This window comes from Ipomoea nil, unplaced genomic scaffold (genome assembly GCF_001879475.1).
Source record: "Ipomoea nil cultivar Tokyo-kokei standard unplaced genomic scaffold, Asagao_1.1 scaffold0542, whole genome shotgun sequence".
NCBI lineage: Eukaryota > Viridiplantae > Streptophyta > Magnoliopsida > Solanales > Convolvulaceae > Ipomoea > Ipomoea nil.
Window position 1 is genome coordinate 360,812 of NW_017616970.1, and position 25,603 is coordinate 386,414.

The window sequence follows — 25,603 nt, forward strand, 5'->3', positions numbered from 1 at the left end:
TAGATATTTGAAATGATGCTTGGCGTGAAGGTTATTATTATAAATATTAGACTTATTAGAGACTTTGAGGCATGTCCAGGACTATGTGATCTAATGGTACCTGGGTTGGACTTCCATTTGGAAAATTATGAGTTCGAGCCTTAGTGGAGACGTTATTAGTTCTTTGTGTTTCAGTGGGTTGAAAAAGTATATGAACAGATACTACAATGTAATAGAGCTAGTGGCATTCAAAAAAAAAAAAAAGACTTTGAGGTATGTGGTGACCTTAGTTTATTATTTTTTAATTTTTATTGAGATATGCGTATCTGAAATATTGTGAATATGTCGATTATTGTTGAATTTGATATCTCATATCTATGATGTTGAATTTATTTTGAGATTAAGGTTTACCCATATTAAAACACAAAAATCATATATACAAATGAAATATGATGCCTTAATTAATTCAAAGACTAAGGGTCCGTTTAGAAAGCAGGAAAATGACTTCTGGAAAATGACTTTTAGAAATTGAGTCATTTTTCAGAAGTCATTTTCCTTCCCTGTGTTTGGCTGCACAACTTTTGGTGTTTGGCTCATTTTCTGAAAATGATGTAGAATTGTATAATTAAACATTTTATATAATTAATTATTTTATTTAAAATATATAAAATTTACAATAATATTATAAATAATAATATTTATTTTTAAAATCAAATAATATTATTTATTTAAAAAAAAAAACTGAATATTCATTGGTTTCCGGCGGAAACCAAGATCTGGTTTCCGCCGGAAACCATGACTTCCGGCAGGAAACCATCTGGTTTCCGCGCCGGAAACCAAGATCTGGTTTCTGCGCGGAAACCAGATGGGTTGTTTACTATTATTATTAAAAAAAAAAAAAAAAAAAAAAACCCTGCCGAAAACCAATGAGCCCAAAAGCCAAAGGATGAAGAAAGTCAACATCCGAAAAATGACTTCCCCTTTTTTAAAGGGGAAGTTGTTTTCCTTAAAAATAGACTCATTTTCCATTGACCAATACCTCATTTTCAGTTGACTTCAAATTTTCCTTCTTTCCAAACATTGGAAAGCCGGAAAATAATTTCCAGAAATCATTTTTCGGGTTTCCAAACACACCCTAAATTAATAATTCGTTTAACAATTAAATGACCATATTTGTAAAAATTGAAAGAGAAATTAAATCAAAGAGCTGAGTTAAAGTATTTTGAATGTCAATTAAAAAAATTAGATATATTGTCAAGAAATCAAGAAACAAATTAAAAGTTTAGTATTAAATTGCTGAAATTTAAAAATTTAGATACAATTGTCATAGGTATAAATGTTTGAAATTTTTTTTTTCACAACATTTAATATAATACATCTTTCTATAAAAATAAAAAAGAAAAGAAAAGAAAAGTGAAGTGATCATATCAAGTGGTAGGTTGAATAAAAAAAAATTATATATGACAAAACCATATATAAATCTTGATTGATTAAGAATTAAAAATTTAAAATAATATGGTGATAATTTTTTTCTATTACGACAATGCATTTAAAAGCGTTTGAGAGTGCATTTATAGATATTAATTAACAGTTAACACTACAAGAAAAATCGTCATATCACGTTGTCGTATTTTGATAGACGATGGACTCTGCGACGGAATACTTCCGTTGCCAAATGGATACAGAAGTATTCCGTCGCCCATTTCGCAACGGAATTTTTCACGTCGCAAATCCATCGTTATTTCTAAACTGGATATTTCGTCGCTATATTATCTTTTCCGTCGCACATTTCGCAACAGAAATATTTTCCGTCGTAATTCCATCGCATCGTTTGCAACAAATATTCCGTCGCAAATCTTATATTCCGTCGCGATTTTGAATTATTTTAAAAATTATGATTTTTAAAATATTAATATAAAAATACTATTACTTTTAAAATAAAATAAAAGATAACATAATTCTAAATTAAGTTTAAATAATAATACATTACTATTCCACATTTCATACATAATATAATCGTCAATTCAACTCTAAACATCATAATAATACATTATCAATCCACACTTAATACATAATAATAGCCAGTGGCGGATCCAGGAATTTTCTCCAGTGGGGGCGAAACATTAAAATAAAACAGATAGTTTGAAAAATAAAACACATCAAAACTTTATAAAAATATTCATAACAAAATATGAAACATAATTAACATGATAAAATAATTCAAATAAAAAACACATTATAAATTACACATCTCATTATTATTAATAACAAAAAAAAAAGTTTTATATAATAGACTCATTAATATGAAATATAATTAACTTGATAAAATAATTCAAATAAAAAATACATTATAAATCACACATCTTATTATTATTAATAATAAAAGAAAGGTTTTATATAATAGACTCATTATTAATATTTTATAGGCTAAAGTGCCATCTGGCACCCTGAACCATATGTGATTCTTCATCCCGCACCCTAATCTTTAATAAGTGCTAATTAGATTCACAAACCAAAATTTTTTTGTCGCCTAGCATTTTTAGAAGGTAGCCATTAAGTTTCCGGTTTCCTAATGCTGATGTGGAGTTGATATGCTATTAACATAATTGTTTTTGTAGATGTGGCTTACATGTCATCACCTACGTGTATATACTCAAATTAAAGGGTCAATTACTAACCCTAAATCAAATTAGTGAATTGAAACCAACGAGCCCTAACATAACTTGCGAAGATTGAGAAGCTTGCCCATTCTCCCAAGTTTGCGACCAACAAACAAACACTAAATCCCTAATCCAGGCGACTTCCAGACGACATCCCTTCATCGGCGACGAACAGTGAGCTACGGAGAGTTGTCGACGAATATATGCATGCGAAGGAGGACTAAGGTATGTTCAAGTCTTTAATTCTGCAATGTAAAACAATATATGCACATAGTGTAGGTATATTATATTGTTGTTAATGGAATATGCGAATATGCTGTCAATTTGCTTTGCTTTTGCTTGGAATATGCGAATATGCTAGAATATTATACTGTTGTTGCTTTTGCTTTGAATACTGTTGTTTTTTTTTTTTTTTTTTTTTTTTTTTTTTTTTTTTTTTAATGTAATGGAGTCCTGTTGTACTGCATTTCTTTACTTTAAAGTGTGGTCCTGCATTTCTCCCTAGCTTTTGTTTGAATTTGCTTGTATAAAGTGTGGTCCTGCATTTCTTTACTTTAAATTGATTTCTGACGGTTGGTTGGTGTATAAATTGATACTGCCAATGTTGTTGCTTTTATGATTAAATGTGCCTTAAATTTCTGTTGTCAGGATGAATGAAAGTGTGGAATTAATTATTCATCACGGTGGTAATTTTGTGAAAAAGCCTCAGTTAAAATATTTGAATGGTGAGTCAGAAATAGTGTGTTTGGACCCTGACAAAATATGTTATCCCCACTTAGTGAAGTACATAGCAGACCAAAGGTATGGGAAAATAGCCTCACTAACATATAAGTTGACCACTGAACCCTTTACAGCTTTAAAACTACTTCATAATGATGCTAGTAGTCTGCACTTAGCTCAGATTGCTAGGGAAAATAAAAGGTGTGAGATTTATGTTGAACATGGGCTAGATGAGCCTGATGTGGTTGCTTTATCTTTACCTGGGCCTGAGGCAGTATTAGGGGGTGTGGGAGGTGGGGCTGAGGTTGAATATGATGCAGAATTAGGGGGTGAGGAAGGTGGGGCTGAGGTTGAATATGATGAAGAATTAGGAGATGAGGCTGATTCTGAGCAGATTACTAATAGGGGGGACAAGAGGAAAAGGAAAATTAGACTAGATGAGGAATCAATACCACCTTATGTGTCAACATCTGAAAATCCCTTAGGAGATGAGGCTGATTCTGTATATTATGATTCAGAAGATCCACCAACAGTTGAAGAAGATTTGGAAAATGAGGAAGGAAATGAGGTGCAATCAAAGTACAATGCTAAGTACCCTAAGTTTAACGGTAAAGCAGATCCACCCTTTATTCAATTAGGTATGTACTTTGATGAAAATGTGCAATTCAAGTTGGCTATGATTAGTTATGCTGTACACACAAAGAGGGATCTTTTTTGGAAAAAGAATCAATTGGAGTATGTTAGGGTTGAGTGTTTGGGAAAGGGTTGTGGTTTTCATGTTAGTGCAGGGTGGGAAGAGAGAACTAGGTGTTTTCAAGTGAAGGCAATTAGCTTGGAACATAAATGCAACAATCAATTTACCTTGGGGATAGTTAGTCAGAAATGGTTAGAATGGAAATTTGAAGAGAAGGTGAGACAAAATCCAACTATTGGTTATTCAGAGTTGAGCAGGGACATCAAATCTGAGTTGAACTTGAATGTAACTGTCAGCATGTGTAGAAGAGCAATAACAGGGATATTAAAGAAGTTGGATATTGGATATGAGAGTCAGTTCAAAAGGCTAAGAGATTATGCTCAGGAGTGTTTGGATTCAAATCCAGGATCTACAGTGAAGATAACAACAACAACAACTGTGGAAAATTCACCATTAATGTTTGAGAGGATCTATGTGTGTTTTAAGGCTATGAAAAAGGGTTTTTTAGAGGGTTGCAGGAGGTTTATTGGACTAGATGGCTGCTTTTTAAAAGGGAAATTGAAGGGTGAAATACTGACTGCAGTTAGTAGAGATGGTAACAATCAAATGTACCCAATTGCTTGGGCTGTTGTTGAGATTGAGAATAGCTCATCATGGAGATGGTTTCTGGGTCTTTTAAAGGACGATTTGAATATTGTGGACAACACTGAATGGACCTTAATGAGTGATCAGCAGAAGGTAAATCCACTTCAATTCTTTAGTTCTGCATATGTTTTACTGTGCTTGATATTGTGGTTAACTTGAATCTGAATTTGCAGGGTTTATCTAATGTCATACAAGAGATATTTTCTGGTGTTGAGCACAGAAATTTTGCTAGGCATGTCCATGCCAACTGGAGTAAGAAACACAGGGGGATGGTCCTAAAGTCACATTTCTGGCAGATTGCAAAGACACCTAATCAAGCACTACTTGCAGATAAGTTGAAAGCTTTGGATAAGGTAGATGGTACAGCACGTCATGATCTTAACAAGTACCCTATGCAGTTCTGGTGCAAAGCATTCTTCAAAGATGAAGTTAAATGTGACTTGGTGGACAACAATTTGAGTGAGGCATTCAACAAGACATTGTTGAAAGCAAGGTCAAAGAATATTATCCCAATGCTAGAAGATATTAGAGTTTATATTATGAAGAGGATTGCAAAGAAGAAAGCGGCAGCTGAAAGATGGAGTGGCAATTATGGGCCATGTGTGCTGAAAAAACTGAACGAGAACATACTTGGCAGTGCAAACTGGGAAGTTGTCTACAATGGAGCTGAAGGATACGAGGTGAAAAAGGGAAGCTTTCAATTCAAGGTGAATTTAGAGTTGAAGACTTGTTCTTGTAGACTTTGGCAGCTGATTGGTATGCCATGTTCTCACTCTATTTGTGCAATATTTCACAAGGGTCACCAGTCAGATCATTACATCCATGAATGGTATAGTAAAGAGAGGTATTTGAAGACCTATCATGAAGTAATACAACCAATGAATGGAGAGCAGTTTTGGCCAAGAACTGAAGGTGATGAACTACATGCTCCAATCCCAAGGAAGATGACTGGCAGGCCCAAGAAAAATAAAAAACTTGAAGATAATGAGAAGAACAAGGACAAAACCAAGCTGAGTTCAGAGGTCAGTAAGCTGTCAAGGAAAGGGAGGATAATGACATGTCAAATATGCAAGGAAAAAGGGCACAACAAAAGATTTTGTTCTACTTTGACAAACCAACAAGGACAATGTGGTACTTCTAATGTTGTTACAGGAAGAGGGAGAGTAAGGGGAAGGGGAAGGGCTGGTACTGTAGTTAGAGGAAGAGGGAGGGGACCAATTTTATCTCAAGAAAGTAGCATTGGAATGTCAGGTATTTCACTTAAACTACAATTTATATATGTTCTATGATTATTGGATTTATGATAATAATTTGCTAATAATATGTTTTTATTTTTGTAGATTGCACACAACATTGAAGATTTGGAAAATTCTTGCACTCATGTCTTTTGGCAGCACTGTATTTTGGCAGCAATGACTGATTAGGCTGGTTGCTAGTGAACAATGATGATTAGGCTTTTGGCATCACTGTATTCTGTGAATGTATTACAGTGATTTTTGCACTGATTAGGCTTGTTGGTACTAAACAATGATGATTAGTTTTTGTTGTGATTAAGTCATGTAGGCATAATTAGTTTGCACTCATGTATGCAGTGAATGATTTGGCTTTCTTAGTATTGAATGAATTGCTACTGATTTTTAGCCATATGAATAATGTATTGGATGTTGGTATTCAATGGCAGTGAACTATGACCATTAGACAGTGAGCATACTTGTGATTTTATTTTTTTTTACAATTCTTTTATGCTTTAGGCAGTGATTAAGGCATAATGACAGTGATTAAAGCATAATGGCAGTGATTAAGGCATAATGGCAGTGAGCATACTGTGAACTCTGATGGCAATGCTAAAGGCATTCAGTGACCATTTTGGCAGTGAACTATAATCCCAAATTGGCTATGAATTATGACCATTACTTCACATCTTAAGGCAATAAGAAAATAAGGCAAATTGTATAACAAATCTCAAACTCAAAATATCAAATCAATGGCAATTTCATTACAATGTAAACAATTATAATTCCTAACTACAAAGTTTGGCTACAAGCACCACAATTACAATTAAGAGAAGAAAACATTTTTTCCTCAACAGTCAACACTTGATTTTCTTTTTTCATAGTACTACACTCATTAATAATTAGTTCTCTCACACCCTCTATTTCACATCTCAAAGACAACACAAGCTGCTTGAGGTCTTCATGGTCACCTTCACCCCTCCTAGCACTTTGATCATTCCAAAGGAAGAAGCCACAACCATTTCCATCCTATTCAAAACGGAGCAAAAAACAATTGAAAACCCTACCTTTAATTCTAAACAATTGAAAACACAAAATTGATTCCAAAATTCAATAAATCCCTACCTTCCATCTTTGGCACCCAAAGAATTGCTTTCTCGATTCTCTACTTGTGCAAATAGGAGCTTTCAACCCACAATTACAAAAAACACTAGGCTCATAGTCCAAGTTTACTCTCACCCATGATGATGTTGAGGAAGATGACATCTTCTACCCTGACTATAGTCGGCGACCAGTGAGGAGTGAGCAGTCGTAGGAGAACGTCGGACAACGTTGTGTGATTGCAAGTCGTCGCCGAAGAGCCGTCAGAGTAGTCTGCTAATAGCCTAATACGATAGAAAATAAATAGGTTAGTAGTCAACGAATACATTTTAACAATTTAAATAAGGAGAAAATAAAAAAAGATGGATCCACATCAGATTCTTACCTGCTCCATGTCAGCACAGCGACTGGGAAACCTTCTAAAAATGCTAGGCGACAAAAAAATTTTGGTTTGTGAATCTATTTAGCACTTATTAAAGATTAGGGTGCGGGATGAAGAATCACATATGGTTCAGGGTGCCGGATGACACTTTAGCCTATTTTATACTATTGTATTAATAGTATTGAAACAAAAAAGCTGTGTTGAAATTTTGCACTATTACCGTAAAGAGAAGTAGAAAAATTCTAGCGTGTGCCGAAGGCCAAATTCGAACCCATGCCTCTTCTCAATATCAAAGGCGTGCTTTGCCAACTAATCTAATACTTCTTTTGTTAACTATTGTCTATTTTTCTGTACTTATAATAAATCTTGTACTATATATACATATATACATACAAAGATTATATATGGGGTGGGGGTAGGGTGAGTGGGGGCAGCTGCCCCCATACTGGATCCGCCTATGATAATAGCAATTCAAGTCTAAACAACATTAACAAACAACCATTAAAATCAATTGATTTGAGATGGAAGTGATGATGAAGTACCCGTTCCCCCGCCATCAATAGCATCAAGTCGTTGTTGCATAAGGAGAATAGTGTCCTTCAAACTCTGAATTTCATGTTTTACATTTGCAGAAGTAGAAGTAGCATTGTCGGGTGGTCGCGATGTTGGTGTCATATTTCCTGAAATGTTATCATTAGTTAGACCATGAACAACAGAACAACCATATGAACAAAGTCCATAAACTCTTCTTTTCTTGTCGTGTCCACCAACCGCGTCATAGTATAATTGATTATGATCCACCTGCTCCCCATTTTCTGCCAACATCTCCCGTTGTGATTCAACTAGTTCCTAAAATATGTAAGAGATTTAGTACAAAATATATGTAAAGGCATATATATTTTAAAAACTTAAAATAAATTAAACTTACATTAATTTGTTTGGTTTTTTCAGCTATGAATGTTTGCCCATCGTGTTGTTTGATATGTGTATGCTTGAAGAGTTCATAATACGATGGATAATGACCCAATTACCTTTCCAACAAATTATATTTAACAAACAAAAGCAATTATTAAAGTAAGAAAAAATTCGGCAGAGTTTCCTTGGTATATAAGACTATCTCCCTAATCAATATATAATACAATTCAATTATAATTTCCAACATCAATCAATAAAACACAATCACAATCAACAGAAAACATAAAAGTTGGGGTCAGGTAAGATGCAACCCCTATAGCATGTCAAGAAGTAATAATAGAAATCAATGAAATACCATTATAAGAAGGATATCAAACAAATAAACATATTGAACCAGCCAGTGTTTTCAAAAAAAATAAAAATTGAACCAGCCAGAAAACCTCCAATTTCATTTTAATAAGCTCTTTATGTCTCCAAATTGATGAAACTCTAGTGAGGCAATTGCACAATACTTTGACAAATGAAATTAACTCCAAAAAAAAAAAAAAAAAGCAATTACATACCACATAATACAAAACACATAATACTTATAACTTAAACAATTCAAATGAACTTACAAGTTGAGCTGCAACTTTTACGTGAGGTGTTGACCTTGTGGTATGAATAGATTGAGCAACTCCAGTTAAAACTCCTCCACGCCTATTTCTCTTAGCCAATTCTGTTTTTTTTTTTCCTTCCTCAGAATCCCAAACATCATTCCATTTTGTCCATATTTCTGGTGGAACATATGAAGGTCTTGGCTTTTTCCTTATTCTGCTTATGTAATCAGCATATCTTCTTTTAGCATTTATCTCCAAAGCATTATACAATAAAGCATCTTTTGTAGCATCCCACTCAAAAAATTTCTGCAAAACACAATGTAAATATGAACTTATGTTAGACATGTAAACAAAATAACAATTCACATTAGAATTAAAATACAATGCATAACCATTGGGATCTATTCGTTCTTTGAACAACTTAGTAATCTTTCTTACACATACATCTGAGTTAGTCAACCTATTGATGAGGTGTGAACCCCGTGGGCTCGGGGCTCAAGAAGAAAAGAGATCAAGCCCAGAAGAAGAAGAGAAGCCCAAGAATAGATATGGGCCAAACCGAGGGGTCGGCTCGACCCGGAGGTCGGCACGGGTGGAAGGTCGGCCTAAACTAGCCGTTAACCCATATTAATCTCCTATTTACTACCCTATTTATCTACCCCACCATTCCTAACCACCCACTTATTACCCAATTATTATTATTATCCATAACCTCCCAAAGTAAATATCATTCTAAATATCCTACTAAAGGCCCCAATGGCTATAATCTTGAACCTTGGCTAGCTATAAAAAGGAGGAGAAGACAAGAAGAAAGGGATCCATTCATTCATACACACATGGGAGGACTCTCCCAAGCACTATTCCTACACACTAGAAGACCACATATCACTCTCCCACAACTACTCTCCCAAGAAGGCTTCATTCCACAATATACAAAGAAGACTCCACCACTCTTCCACGCATGAAGAAGACTCCATATGAGAAGGCTCCACCACCATTCCACCAAGAAGCATACTCCATCTCTCGGTATCAAAGATAGCTTTATTCTTACACAATATTACATGTACAAAATAGCCATATACTATGTACTAATAGCTACAAGAATAGTGAAAGTCTTGGCTTGACATCGCCCAAAAAGTGAGTTATATTTGTTCTACTTATTTTTCTATAAGCCGCATATGAAAGGTGAATCCACCAACTAAGGTTGTGTTGGACCTCCCTGGGCCCAAAAACCCTAAAACCAACACTGGCATCGTCTGTGGGGACGTGACAAAAGGTCGCATTTACCTCTTTGTCTGAGCAATTTCGGACAGCGTCCGGGGGAACGGATTCACTACGGACGGAAGATTGAGAAGGTTCACGGAGAACCGTGGACCAAGAAGAGGATTATAGGAGAAGAATCAAGTAAAGAAGACTACGTGTCGAGGTCTACAAGAGGTAACCATTATCATCTAAATTAGATGTAGTATTTAAATTAAAGTACACAAAGTTGTTGGCAAAGAGTGGTCGGTCCATCACACTGAGGGACTCGGCCGTGGGAATCAAGAAGTCGGGACGCCGAATAAATGGTTCCCTCACCACGACTTTAACGGTAAACACCGTGGTCACGATTATTTTATTTTGCCTTCACTCTCAATCATGTTAAAGGCTTTGCTTATGTGGAAGCGGATAAATAGTGTGATGTCAAATGAGGCTTGAGGACTAGCAATATATATTTTAATTGGAATGTCTCCCGTGTTAAAGAATGATCAAAAGTTGTGTGCTTTCACCGCTACAACAACGAAATTGAGCATGCCGACTCAAGATCAATCACAAGGTATTATTCTTTGTCATATTTTTTACGAGGCAACAAGGAAGCCAACCGTTTGGATTTAGTGTTCCAATCCGTTTGCTTGGATACATTATGCCAAGAAGCAAATTTCAAGACCATTTAGTCTCATGTAAAGTATGCTATGAGTAAAGAAAGAGGAAGTTATGTTCACCTTTCCAGAAGGTTTCTTTCAATCCTCTCTCACTATATATAATGAGGACATATGTGAGCATGCATGTACGTGGCAGATAGGGTAAATCAAAAGAAACAAATGGATACACACATGAAATGAAAATCTATGGGCTTACACTACACGCGGCAACACAAGAATGGAGGCTAGCAGGTTTCACGGAGCCAGGGAGTCGATGGCGTAACGCTCGGACCGCAGGAAGCTGACTACGGGCTCGCACAATTGTTTCTCAAAAAAAAAAAAGGTGGCAGTCGATAAACAGAAAACAAATCAGACACGACATATCTCAGTGTGTATGGCAATCAAAAGGGAAAAGTAATCTCCTCCAACAATGGTCATATTTTTACACATGGCCTATAGGAGAGAAAAATCTACCGTGCGTGCTAACCAAATATGAGAGCACAGAGTACTAAGCTGAGAGCACATTATAAAATTAAATATCAAAATTGGAAGGAAAAGTTGCATGTGTACCGCTTGTGTCTCCAAGGTGTTCGCCGAGTGATGCGAGTTCTTCGCATAATAGATGAAGAAAATTGAATCTGCCGACCGCCGACCACGGACAGCCCTGCCACAGCCGACTCCTTCTTCTCCAAGTACAGGGGTGGTCCGTCGAGTCCGCCGAGTCATACAGACGCGGTCGTTTCCTCATCAACCTTGGGAATGAAGCGTCTTGGTCTGATTGTTCCTGTGAATAGAACACGCAAAGAGGGCAATGTCGCATTACATCTATGCGAGAGACAAAAGCAAAACTACTTCAATCCCCAGCTTGAAAGTCAGATGTTCAATTCGATGCCAAAAAACATCAATCTTTCAGATCGGTGGGTTGCCAAGTTCAATTGGAAAGAAGCATATTGTAGCTCTGCACCCACGACTCCAATTCTCCAATTACCAACACTTCAGTTTTCAATTGGTGGGGCATTAAGATCAAGCAAACTACTTCAAAGAGTTGGCAAGCCCAGACAGAGATAACCTGCTACATTTTACAAGAGGCCACCGCCTGCATTGATCGAAACAGTCGAAGAAGTTAGAATATTCACAGCCTTTTACAAAGAAAAGGCCTTATGATTATCCCGGTTCTCTACGCTGTGAGAGATCTGCAATTTTCTTGTAATTATGATAAACGAGAAGAAAACGAAGACGCTCTCGCCGACTCCTTCTTCTCCACGCAGACTACTGACGTTTGCCGAGAGACTCCGAAGCACACGCCGCGCCGACTCATCCCAGACTGGTACATCGCCGACGTCGCCCACGGAGTTGACCAGACTCGGACTCGGACGATAAGTGGTCAGAATGAGTTGGCGATCAGCAAGTGTGTAGTCGGCTACGGAGTCGGACACGGGTGTTGCTTTCTTTCCAACTCTTCCCGAATCGGACTCGAATGCGGTGTCAGAAAATGCAGGGCTCGGCAGTCCATCTGGCGGACTTGGAGAAAGTTTGCGGTTGAAACAGAGGCCACCGCTGCTCACATATTATAAAATGTTACCACCGAGCGACCGTGGACAGCCCTGTCGTGACCGACCCCTTCCCCATACCGGATGACAGATAAAGCTGAAGTCAGATATCACTCACCAAGGCAACCTACTACACCTCTGCAACCAAATCTGGCTAATAGTGGTCAGAGAAGATCCTCCGCATTATCTCAGAGCTTCTACTGGTTCTCGCCACGATTTCTGTAAATATGGAGAGAGATTACCATAAATTCTTATTGGGGAATACTTTGCCGACCCCACCAAGCCCGCTGAGTCCACATTGCGCCGATTCCTTTCACTTTGAATACCCGCATCACTCGACTTGGTGATTAGACTCTTGACACGGAGCCTGCGTCGATGGCGACAAAACTCCCAACCAGCAGCGCCACCCACAAAATCCCAGCAGCCACAACCAACCAAACCGCAAGCCGATGCCAACGCCGATCGACCGCAACGCCATCGCTGAGCAAGTTGGATGTTGGTTCCCTTCCCGACTCATCCCTGGTCGGACTTGGACGCAAAGACAAAGCTCGTCAATCGGAATAAGCTGGGTGGGAGTCGAGCGATGCGGATGAAGTTGTCGGAATGGAGAGGCAAGAAGAAACCGTGTCGGCGGTAGTTCGGTTGATGGCTTCCTCCTTGATTCACTCTGCCCTCTCCTCTCTCGTTCGCCAAATCCTTAGCAAGACTGAGGGACTCGGCCATCATGCGGCCTCTCGCGGAATCGGAGCCCTTCATCAGCAGTCGGCGATACGCAAGAAGTCAACAAGAAACATTTTGCCCAAGCTTTAATTAAGGAAACAACGAACAAATCAACTGGCATCAACTCTGTCCTCACGCCTAACGCTACCGACCTCTCTCGCGAAAAACTCTTCCTGCAACGGTGATGGTGAAGTGGTCCCAGTCAGTGGGTGGTTGCCAGGTGCGCGAACGGTCGCGGAGTCGGAGTCCGAATATATGGCACACAAATTGGGGAAGAGGGAGATGAGCATATGTCTACTTTATATTCAAATAGCGCATGGAGTATGAAGAACTCACTGGTCGTGTCAATCGCATCTCGAAGGTGGGGATCGATCCATTGGGCGCTCCTTCAAATCAATCAAGAAGCGGTAATATCAAAGGATTAAGGCACTAAAACACCGTCCCCTATGCAAAGATCTCAGTCGCCGATTGTTTTTAAGACGAGTCAGGCTCGGAACGTTACCACCATCATGTTCGGGAACTGGTGATGAGCAGAGTGAACCAGCAAGTTGGGGGTTACAGAAGAATATTTAGATGTTTAAATATGGAGAATATGGGTCTTGCACGGTAATCTTGAAAGAATTACGGAAGGAGCCCTCTTTGACTCGCATCTGGTAGGCGGCTCTAAATTATCCTTTTTTATACGCTTCATATATGGGAAATTATCATACATGCGCCAATTTCGCACACGGAAGCAATTGAAGAAAAGGGAAAATTGTGGAAGTTTGTACATATGCGCGCAACGCGTGTAATATTTCGGGAAAAATAGAAGGCATAAAAAGCTTGAATCCCAAGCAATTATGGGAGGAGGATATCAACATTATAGATGAATATATGGAGCTTCACAGCAAAGAAAATTAATAAAGTACGAAATTGAGTATGTGAATTGAGCATACATGGCCATTAGTGGTGAAGTGGCGGACTCTAGGCAAGAAAAGAAATAGCGTACAAAAGGTCCATAATGCTAGGTGCACCGATGCTGGTATACGAATTAAGAAGGGAAGCATAAGTATAATGGAAATGTTAGGGCATGAGTGTACACATGGCAGTATCTGGTGGGAAAGCATTCCAACCAACTTCAAAGCCGACTCCAAGAGTCTGCCCGAGTATTATCTCTTATGCGAGTTTGGAGGATGGACTTTTTTTTACATATGGCGAGCTTAATTTCCAGTCACATGTGCCGCACAATAGACTTGGATATATTCTGGGCATGGCGAGGAAATGCATATAATTTCCAAGACGTATTCGCTCATGGAGTCTCTCATCTACAAGGGGCTATATAAAGGGAAGAAAAAGTAAACAACCGAGAGCCACTCGAGTTAGTAAAAGAACCAAGAGTCCAAGAAGTTTACTCAGAGAAGAAGAATCGTAGACAGGAGTCGCCTCGAGCAGGGACTCGGCAAGAGAAAAAGAAAAGAAACAAGGGCTAGGACCCTTAGAAAAAGCCTAAAGGGTCGCCTCGACTGAGGGACTCGGCGAGAAACAATAGGAAACAAGGGCACTGACCCTTAGACATTTCCGAGAAAAAACCTACAGGGGTCACCTCGACTGAGGGACTCGGCGAGAAAAAAAAGAAACGACGGGGCACCCTAAACTATTTCTAAGATAGAAAAAGCCTAAGGGTCGTCTTGACCGAGGGACTCGGCGAGAAACAATAGGAAACAAGGGCACTGACCCTTAGACGTTTCCGAGAAAAAGCCAACAGGGGTCACCTCGACTGAGGGACTCGGCGAGAAAAGAGAGAAACGACGAGGCACTGACCCTAAACTGTTTCTAAGATAGAAAAAGCCTAAAGGGTCGCCTCGACTGAGGGACTCGGCGAGAAACAATAGGAAACAAGGGCACTGACCCTTAGACGTTTCCGAGAAAAAACCTACAGGGGTCACCTCGACTGAGGGACTCGGCGAGAAAAGAGAGAAACGACGGGGCACTGACCCTAAACTGTTTCTAAGATAGGAAAAGCCTAAAGGTTCGCCTCGACTAAGGGACTCGGCGAGAAACAATAGGAAACAAGGGCACTGACCCTTAGACGTTTCCAAGAAAAAACCTACAGGGGTCACCTCGACTGAGGGACTCGGCGAGAAAAGAGGAAAGAAACAAGGGCCCGGACCCTTAGACGTTTCATAGGAAAAGCCTACAGGGGTTGCCTTGACTGAGGGACTCGGCAAGAGAAAGAGAAAGGAAAAAGAAAAGAAACCAGGGTTCTGTCCCTTAGACATTTCATAGAGGGAAAAGACGCTACCACCGAAGAGTCGCCTCGACTGAGGGACTTGGCGAATAAAGAAGGAATCGAGGGTCCGAACCCTTAGAAGTTTATTAGAGAAAGAAAAAGTTACAACCGAGATTCACTTCGACGGCTAAAGAAAAAATGGGCTCGAAGCAAGAGGGTCACATCCACTGAAGCAGTCGATCATATGGCAAACGAAGAGAAGTCATGAGGATGGAGTAGTTTGGAATCTAGAATAAAGAGTCGGCAAAAATCGAGGCGGCTAATAAAGGGAATTTTGAGGCGAGACAATATACTTTCCCATGCCCTGCTGAGTGCGAGACATAGAAAAGTGAGGGACTAGTTGATGGGGTGTGAACCCCGTGGGCTCGGAGCCCAAGAAGAAAAGAGATCAAGCCCAGAAGAAGAAGAGAAGCCCAAGAAGAAAATGGAGCAAGCCCAAGAATAGATATGGGCCAAACCGAGGGGTCGGCTCGACCCGGAGGTCGGCACGGGTGGAAGGTCGGCCTAAACTAGCCGTTAACCCATATTAATCTCCTATTTACTACCCTATTTATCTACCCCACCATTCCTAACCACCCACTTATTACCCAATTATTATTATTATCCATAACCTCCCAAAGTAAATATCATACTAAATATCCTACACACTAGAAGACCACATATCACTCTCCCACAACTACTCTCCCAAGAAGGCTTCATTCCACAATATACAAAGAAGACTCCACCACTCTTCCACGCATGAAGAAGACTCCATATGAGAAGGCTCCACCACCATTCCACCAAGAAGCATACTCCATCTCTCGGTATCAAAGATAGCTTTATTCTTACACAATATTACATGTACAAAATAGCCATATACTATGTACCAATAGCTACAAGAATAGTGAAAGTCTTGGCTTGGCATCGCCCAAAAAGTGAGTTATATTTGTCTTACTTATTTTTCTATAAGCCGCATATGAAAGGTGAATCCACCAACTAAGGTTGTTTTGGACCTCCCTGGGCCCAAAAACCCTAAAACCAACACCTATAAAAAGGAAAAGTCAGAATTTAAAAAATTAATATATATTCAAATAATAAATTTCATTTTAATTTAACTTACATATTATCCTGAACATCAATTCGTAGGCATCCATGCACTCGTACAGAGTCAATCATATCACCTTGTTGCCTAATAGCATCTTGTCTAGCCTGACCATTATTAGTAGTTGTAGATGGCGTGGATGGTGATAAGGGTCTTGATGCTACTATGGGAATCGATGCTGATGTTGATGCCGATGCCGATGCCGATGTGTGATTTCCTTTACGTGGTAGAACATTTATTGGCAAAAGTCTAGCTGCAAAATGACCCCCACGTCCTCCACGTCCTCTTGGCATCTTTCCTACAAAAATATGAAAAATGTAATATATATTAGTGTTTCATATAATATATATTTATTAAGCATTACTTTTGAATTACCTACATAAACTCTAATTTTCATAATCATCGTCGTCGTCGTCGTCGTCGTCACCACCACCACCACCACCATCATCATCATCACAATTCATTAGTTGACGAACTAGAGTCAAATTCAAGCTCATCATTTTTCTCTTCATTGTTATCTGAATTGTCGTCAGGAATGTCGATATATTCGACATTTTCATCACTTAACCTAACGAAAGAATCATCATCCACAGTACTTGCAATTTCAGTTTCTTTAACTTCTTTTTCTTGAAAAGCAGTATCTTTCGTTTGACCATTTTCCTTTTTGAAAGATTCTGTCCATCCCTGAGGTTGAACTTTACACACAACTAACCAATCAACTTTATCTTGTCTCATACTAGGGTACAGAACAAAACAAACTTGAATAGCTTGCATTGCTAAAATAAATGGCTCAAATTTGTTAAACCTTCTTCGTTGATTTATTTCAACCAAATTATATCGGTTATGAACCTTAACTCCAACATTAGGTGTTGGGTCATACCATTCACATTTGAACAAGACAGTGCGTTTAATTGGCAATGTAGTATACTCAATTTCTAATATTTCCATCAACTTGCCATAGTAATCAATCACATGTGCTACTTACACAAACACCACTATTCATTGTTAATTTATTCTCACCATGTGACTCTGTGTGAAATCTATACCCGTTGACAAATACACAGGATACGATTTCACAATTCTCAGTGGCCTTTTTGACAAATCACATATATACTTATTCTCTATTTCATTTTGGCGTGCATGTGCCATTGCAAAAGTTATATATAAGAGTTAGGTTTTTAAATAATTTAGGACCAAGAGAAGTAGTTGACTACAAGACTTACATAATTTTCAAACCAAGAACCAAAATTTTGTTGTAGTTGTGTTGCAAGTTCTAACTCACTTATCCTGGGATCAAGTTCCTTCAACATCTCTTCATATAAACTGTAAATTTATATAACACTATTATAAACTCACGAATGATTCAACTATCATTAATTAATTGATTGATGTGGAACTTACGCAATGTAAGGTTGTACTTCCTCACAATTAAGCAATATATAAGTATGTGCTGCCAAATACTTTGCATCGGTTAGTCTTCTTGTCTTACATCTTCCATATAAGCGACCAGGATATTTAAATATGGACAAGTTTTCTTCGTCCTCCTCAGGAACTCCTCCATCATCATTTCGAGGTACTTTTCAACTACGTGTATTAACGTGTGGCTCGAAATAATGAGAACAAAATATAGAGGCTTCACGCAGTGGCTCTCCCAAATCAGACTTTGGGGTCAGGCGGTATAATTGTAGCTCTCCCAAATCAGAGGTTATAGGTTCACACCCAGTGGAGATAATAAATTTATTTTTTTAAAAAAGAAAAAAAAAAGAAAAAGAGAAAAAGAAGAAAGAAGAAGAAGAAGATGATGATGATGATGATAGAAGAAGTCAATTTGTTTCGTTCTTAAGGTTTCTTCTGAAAGACTGTAGAAAATTGGTCGTACCTACCCCAATGGAAAGTGGTTGTTTCTTTTAGCTATAATTTTCAGGCTATGGGGAATATAAGAAACAAAAATGCAACTAGAACACTATTGGGAATATATGAAGCAGAGATCAAAGATTCTTGAGTAAATTAGAAAAAAAACATAATGAAAATAATAATATGTTGATGTTTTTTTTTTTTTGGTCCACATAATATTTTATAAATAAAATTTGTTTCAATTTTATATGAATATAATGATAATGATATACGGAGGGGTAAAGTAAGAGTTGAGCATAAAATATTAATAAAAAATATCAAGAAGAAGGCCAAACTATTACTAATTTACTATGGCCATGTTTGATAAAATAATCAGTCTATAAGTCAATTTTGACTTATTTGACCATTATCAGTTATTTTATTTGATTAAAAATCAACATAAATTTTTAGTTAATTAGCTTTTTGTAAATTCAAAATGCTAAAATTCAAAAAGCTGCTCAAAGCAACTTTTTCAATTAATTTTTTGAGAAAAAAAAAATTACACAAAACAGTTATCCGCTAACAGCTAATTTACCAAACAAATTTCTACAATCAGTTAATATTATCAACTAGTTATACATTCTAATTAACTCCAATCAGCTAACAATCATTTACCAAACAGGGCCTACCTGTTTTAAAATTTGTACGAATTATAAGATAATGCATGCAAAAGAATGCTAATCATCAAGGTCATGGGAAGGAAAGTGGGCTACACTTATTTGCTAAGGAGGCTGCGATCTATGTGGCAGCCGAAAGGGAGTATGGAGCTCATCGCAATCGACAATGACTATTTCCTAGTCCGATTTGGATCGGTGGAGGACCTGGAATTCGCCATGTTTGAGGGACCATGGATGGTGCTGGATCATTACTTGCTGGTGAAACCATGGAGGCCCGATTTTGACCCCAGAGAGGATACCACAGAGAAGGTGCTGGTGTGGATCAGGATCCCATGTATCTCTGCAGAATATTACAACATTATATTCCTACGCAAGCTAGGAAACAAGATCGGAAGGACAATCCGCGTCGACCAAGCAACAAGTCTGGTTTCCCGGGGCTACTTCGCGAGGATCTGTGTTGAAGTGGACATAACGAAACCATTGATATCCAAGTTCAACCACAAAGGTAAGGTGAGATCTGTGGCCTATGAAGGCATCCACATGGTGTGCTTCACATGTGGTGTCTACGGCCATGCTCCAGATGCATGCCCTACGACGATCAGAACGCAGGCGGTACAGGTTGAGCCGGAAGAACCCCGACCAAACCAGGTGGGAGCAGCACCGTTTGGGGCTTGGATGATCGCTCCATGAAGGAAAACAAGAGCAGGCGTGAGACAGGGAGGAAGAACGCAAAAGGGACCGGCGGAGGGACAGAAGGTTGGAGCTGACAATCGCGAGGGTGGCGTTCAAAATTCTAGATTTGGACCGTTAATGATTCAGGAGGACGCCGGGGAGTATGTAGAGGCAGAGGAGGTGAATATTGAAGCAGAAGCCGCGAACGGTGAGCAGCCAGTGAGAAATACCAGCGAATTGGAAATGGAGGATGGGGCAGCCGCAGCGAACGGGGGGAGAGAAAGACGACCAAATGTCATCGCAAACGAAAGACAAATCCTCAACGAACCCAATGGAAGGGAGGAGCCAAGGCACCGAGAGGAGGAGAGGCCGAAGAATAACCGTAGCGGAAGCCAAAGGAGAAGTATGAGGCAGACGGATGAGGGATGCCATGCACAGAATGTGAGTGAACGTCCAGGTCAGAACAGGGCACATAGGAAAGCAGCACAGGAGGAAGAACATGTGGTAGTAAGAGGATCAAAGGGGGGACTCAATATCTGCACTAGAACAGTAAACTATGACCAAGAGAATGGTGGCAGTTTACAGATGAACCTGGAGAATTCAGGGGAACACCACTCAGATGTGCCGGAAAGCCTTGATGAAGATGGTGATGCCGTAATGGAGGGGGACAATGATGCGGAGGGAAGAGCTGAGGGACATAGCGAGAAGCGGGATTAATGTCCGCTTGAGCTCGCTGCCTGTGTACCATTTCTGAATCTCTCTGTGTTTGGTTTTTTCTTTTGATTTAATGATAAGTTTGATTTGGAATTGTCAGGGCGCTGGAGGGAGGAATTTCCAGCGAATCCTGAAAACTCTTCTCAAGAACCACAAACCAGATCTGATTGGCTTGGTGGAGCCTAAAGTTTCGGGTGATCATGCTAATGATATTTGCTCCAAACTCGGCTTTGATGATTGGGTCCGAGTGGAGGCTATAGGTTTTAGCGGGGGAATATGGGTTCTTTGGAATAAACCTCTGGATATTACTGTAGAGTTTACTCACCCTCAATTCATTTTATTACAGGTCAAGGAGCTCAGTAGTCCACCATGGGTGCTTGCAGTGGTGTATGCCAGCCCGACTCAACACCTGCGACGGCGCCTATGGAGTGCACTTAGGGCGAACCAACGGAATATCCTACACCCCTGCCTCGCAGCGGGAGACTTCAATACAGTAACTTGTTGCAATGAGACTCTCAACTACACCGCTTACAATGCACATCGAAGTGCTGACTTTGTTGATTGGATCCAGGAGGAAGGTTTGGTGGATCTAGGTTTCGTGGGACCGCAACTGACGTGGGTGAGAGGAGCGGATGCTAATACCTGTAAAGGGGCTAGGCTCGACAGAGCGCTGTGTGATATGCCTTGGCGGCAACGCTTCCCTGAAGCCGAGGTAAGGCATCTGCCACGTATCGCCTCAGACCACTCACCAATCCTTATTCAGACAACGGCTAAAGGCGTCAGGCCCACAGAGTTCAAGTTCAGATTTCAAGCTGCGTGGATGACTAATGACAGTTTCTCGGAGGTGGTAAACCGAGCGTGGCATTCCAATGAAGACATAGTGCAGAACATCCAGCAAGTACAAGCGGCTCTAACGGAATGGAACAAGGATGTATTTGGTAACATTGAAGCTAAGAAAAGATCTCTTTTGGCACGGATCGGGGGGATCCAGAAGATTAACACTAGTGCGCGCTACAAGGGGCTTGTCACGCTAGAAAAGAATTTGAAGCAAGAGCTAGAGACGACTCTATACCAAGAAGAGCTGAAATGGTTCCAACGATCGCGTGAGGAATGGATAGTCTCGGGAGACCGAAACACAAAATTTTATCATGCGGCAACATTGATGAGGCGCTCCCGAAATAAAGTCCTTAGCCTGCAGAATGATAATGGCATTTGGATCACTGACACGGAGGAGCTACGAAATTTGGTGCAGGACTTCTATATAAACCTCTTCAAAAAGGATACAGGCACGGACCTTTCGCGGGCTGTGAGGGGCTTTTTCCCGGTTCTGGACGAAGTGGACTGGGCCAGCTTCCAAAGGGAGGTAACAAAGGAAGAGGTACACGCAGCAGTGACTGACATGAGCCCATGGAAGGCACCCGGGCCAGATGGTTTACATGCAGGTTTTTATCAAAAGACTTGGGATACAGTGGGGGACAGCATTTTTAGGATGGTCAAAAATGCATTTCAATCAGGAATTTTGCCCGATGGTGTGAACGACACCCTCCTGACCCTAATCCCGAAGGTCGGGTCGCCGGAAACAATCAAACAGTTTAGGCCTATCAGTTTGTGCAATGTGTCGTACAAAATCATTACCAAGACGATAACCAATAGGCTTAAGGCCGTGTTGCCAATGCTTGTTGGACCGTGTCAGAGCTCTTTTGTATCAGGCAGGCAAATCTCGGACAACGTGCTTATTTATCAGGAAGTTATGCATTCCATGAGAATCAAAAAAGGAAATACAGGCTTGATGGGGATTAAGATTGATTTAGAAAAGGCCTATGACAGGTTATCTTGGAATTTTATTAATGATACTCTTTTTGATGCAGGTTTTAACGATGCTACCTCACGTCTTATAATGACATGCGTACGAACGGCGTCCTTGTCCATTTCGTGGAATGGTAGCCGACTACCTGCCTTCAAACCGGAAAGGGGAGTAAGACAGGGAGACGCTATGTCTCCAGCACTCTTTGTGCTATGCATGGAGCGGTTAAGTCAAAGCATTACAACCGAAGTAACTAATGGACGATGGACGGGAATCCAATTATCGCCGTCAGGTCCAGTTTTGTCACACCTCTGCTTCGCGGATGACATGGTTCTATTTTCGGAGGCGTCAGTGGAACAGGTCAGGGTTATCCAGTAATGCCTCGCGCGGTTCTGTGAGGCGTCCGGGCAGAAAGTCAGTTTGAGTAAATCACATGTCTTTTTTTCGAAGAATACTAAGCCAGACATTGCAAGAGATATCGAGAGTATTCTGAATATTTCAGCTACAACGGATTTGGGTAGATATCTAGGGATGCCATCCGTGCACGGCAGAGTCACGCAAGCGACGTTCTCAGGCCTAATTGACCATGTAACAGCGAGGCTTGAAGGGTGGCGTGGCAAGCTTCTATCCTTTGCGGGGCGGGTCACACTGGCCAAGTCGGTCTTGGGCGCAATTCCTACGTATTCCATGCAAACCGCACAACTGCCAAAAGGTGTGTGCAACAAATTGGAGATGATTACCAGACGCTTCATTTGGGGTGGTCATGGGGACGAACGGAAGGTAAGTCTCGTAAAATGGGATACCGTGACGAAGCCCAAGGAAGTTGGCGGTCTAGGTTTGCGAAGTTTAAACAGTGTGAACTCTGCGTTCATGGCGAAGCTTGGATGGCGGATTCTCACAGAACGAGACAGCTTGTGGGCGCAGGTCTTCCGAACTAAGTATGGATTCGGAGATGGCCGATGGAGAGCGGACGTCCCCAGGATTGCTTCAAACGCCTGGAGAGGACTTTGCAGTGCAACCGGGATTCTGGACAGGGGGTTAACGAAAGTGGTTCGCAATGGCTGGGGGACAAGGTTCTGGATGGACAGATGGGTTCAAGGCAATCGGCTCTACGATTTTATGCTGCGTCCAATTAGCTTACGGAGCTATATGGCCAAGTAGCTGAGTACTGGGAGAGTGGAAGAGGGTGGCGATGGGAAAGACTGGAGGGTGTTTTGGACGACAGCTGGAAGCTTAAACTACATGTGTATGTTGTTCTTGATGACAACGAAGCGAGAGATGATTGGGGATGGAGCATGGAACTGGATGGTCGTTTCTCCATAAAGTCTGCTTATGCAATCACGCGAAATTTGAGGGATGATAACGTAGATGACGACTGGCAGAGGATCTGGAAGCTTAGACTCCCGAACAGAGTCAATCACTTTATGTGGTTGGTTAAACAAGGGAGGCTCATGACGAATGTAGAACGATCGAAAAGGGGCTTCACAACTGATTTGTTTTGTTCTTCTTGTGCAGGCATTCCAGAAAACTTGGACCATATCTTCAGAGCATGCGAGGCAGCGCGCATATGGGAGAGGCTCATACCGCGCCGGACGACACAGCTGCTCCAGGGGACGGATTGGAGTACGTGGCTGTCGATGAACGTTAAGGCGGATAAGCGGCTAGGATTTCCGGAGGATTGGCCGGAAATTTTCGGGCTTACTATGTGGTGGTGTTGGAGGTGGAGGAATGCCAGAGTGTTTGAGGATAGCCATATGAGTACGGAGCAGAAGATAGCTTGGATAAGAGACCAACACAACCAGACGAAAGTGGCTTTTAACACTCATCGAGCGATGCATGTGGGCATTCAACAGGGCGAGTGCGTAGCCACTTGGAAGAAACCGCAACATGGATGGTGGAAATTAAACGTGGATGGCTGTTGCAAGGGGGTCAGTAGAAGAGCAGGCTGTGGGAGAGTGCTACGAGATTATCAAGGGAGATGGATCAGCGGGGTTACACACAACATAGGGACTTGTACAGCGGAGGAAGCGGAAGTTTGGGCAGTCTTAGTGGGACTGCGTATGGCCGCCGATCGCCAAGCCCGGAATGTCTTGGTGGAAAGCGACTCTCTTGCAACGATTAAGGGCATCATCGGGTGCATGGCTACGGGTGCCGGGAGTAATGTTATGCGACTATGTGTGAGGGAAGCGCAGGTGTTCCAGGATATAAAATTTATCCATGTGATGAGAAGTGGAAACAAAGTGGCAGACAAGCTTGCATCAATGGCGCTGGAACATGGACTTGGGACGAGGCTCGTTGTTGATCAACCGCAATATCTAGACGACTTGATTTGGGAGGATAGGGTAGGGACCAGAGCCCTGATGTGAATTCCTAGTAGGATCCTTTCACGGGTTGAACCCCTCATTTAGAACCAAAAAAAAAAAAAAATGGCAGAATAGACACATTCTATAGAATGCTATTCTATTTTCTATCTATTTCGCAAACCAAGCGCCATGTTAATATAACCAATAAATTATGCTAAAATTTACAATTTTTAGCCGCCACTAATTATATTATTATATTATTTAGTATCCATTAAAATACTATCTATGTATAAATATTTTCACTATATGTTTTATACCAATATATTTTTCTAGAATAACTTCAAGTTAATGGGGTGTTTTGTTAGCATAAATTGAAATTCAATGTTAATGTAATTCCATGAAAGGAGAAGCTACATTGTTTGGTTTGAGAAAATTGTAATTCAATGGATTTACAATTCCCCCAATTCAATGAATAGCAATTCATAACCTCCATATGAATTGCAAATCAGCCATACAAAATGAAAGGGTCTTTCAAAAAAAAAAAAAAAAAAAGGAAAGGAAAAAAGAAGAAAATGACATATTTGCCATTGAGTATTATTATTATTAGGCATAAAGGTCAAATAGCCTCGTCTACCATCAATGACCGTTCAATTTACACTTTGGACTAAAATGAGATCGAATTAGACATATTTACTTTTAAAATTTTGTTCATTTAACATTTTATCCAGGTTTCCCCCAAGTAACCCTTCCACAATGCTGACATAGAATTTAAATAAAAATGATTTTGCTGACTTGTTAATTTATCACCTTGTTGGCCTTTAAACCCATTCAAACCTGGGTTAAAAAAAATAATAAAAAAAAAAAACAAAATTCTCTATCTTCAGACCCCTTGGACGGTTCTGGTGGTATAGCGTCACCGCCTTTCTTCTTGCAGCCACAAACATTGGATGACCAGCTTGAAACTCCAATACGTGGTTGAGCTTTTGTTCAGGTTGAACAACCATAATTTTGTTCTCCCGGACCTTTTGATCCTATTTTAAACTCCAATGAGTTCGTTTTCTCCGACAACTACATTTCTCTATCATCGCCAGAATACTCCTCTCTGAAGAAGTAGAATTTCAGACCCACCCATGCCAAAAGCTCTACCACGAC

General features: G+C 40.2%; 2 protein-coding genes across 2 annotated transcripts; both read left to right on the forward strand.

Moving 5' to 3' along the window:
- Positions 1–774: 774 nt before the first annotated feature.
- LOC109174174 lies at positions 775–5,486 on the forward strand. Its single transcript, XM_019323439.1, has 4 exons — positions 775–848; positions 3,288–3,364; positions 3,494–4,158; positions 5,054–5,486. Exons 1-4 carry the CDS (start codon positions 775–777, stop codon positions 5,072–5,074), a joined length of 837 nt encoding a protein of 278 aa, XP_019178984.1. The 3' UTR covers positions 5,075–5,486.
- Positions 5,487–19,768: 14,282 nt separating this feature from the next.
- LOC109174175 lies at positions 19,769–24,514 on the forward strand. The gene is made up of 4 exons (XM_019323440.1): positions 19,769–20,284; positions 20,445–22,508; positions 22,599–23,198; positions 23,285–24,514. The coding sequence occupies exons 1-4, from the start codon at positions 19,769–19,771 to the stop codon at positions 24,512–24,514; spliced, it is 4,410 nt and encodes a 1,469-aa protein (XP_019178985.1).
- The last annotated feature ends 1,089 nt before the right edge of the window (positions 24,515–25,603 follow it).

Excerpts from the sequence above, each read along its gene's own strand:
- LOC109174174 (XM_019323439.1), top strand. The coding sequence starts at position 775 with ATGACTTCCGGCAGGAAACCATCTGGTTTCCGCGCCGGAAACCAAGAT. Across the intron at positions 3,365-3,493 it reads TCAGTTAAAATATTTGAATG|CTTTAAAACTACTTCATAAT; the intron begins GTGAGTCAGAAA and ends AACCCTTTACAG. Across the intron at positions 4,159-5,053 it reads TTAGTGCAGGGTGGGAAGAG|AGATGGTACAGCACGTCATG; the intron begins AGAACTAGGTGT and ends TTTGGATAAGGT.
- LOC109174175 (XM_019323440.1), top strand. The coding sequence starts at position 19,769 with ATGATTCAGGAGGACGCCGGGGAGTATGTAGAGGCAGAGGAGGTGAAT. Across the intron at positions 20,285-20,444 it reads TTGATGAAGATGGTGATGCC|GGCGCTGGAGGGAGGAATTT; the intron begins GTAATGGAGGGG and ends TGGAATTGTCAG. Across the intron at positions 22,509-22,598 it reads CGGAGGCGTCAGTGGAACAG|AATACTAAGCCAGACATTGC; the intron begins GTCAGGGTTATC and ends TTTTTTTCGAAG.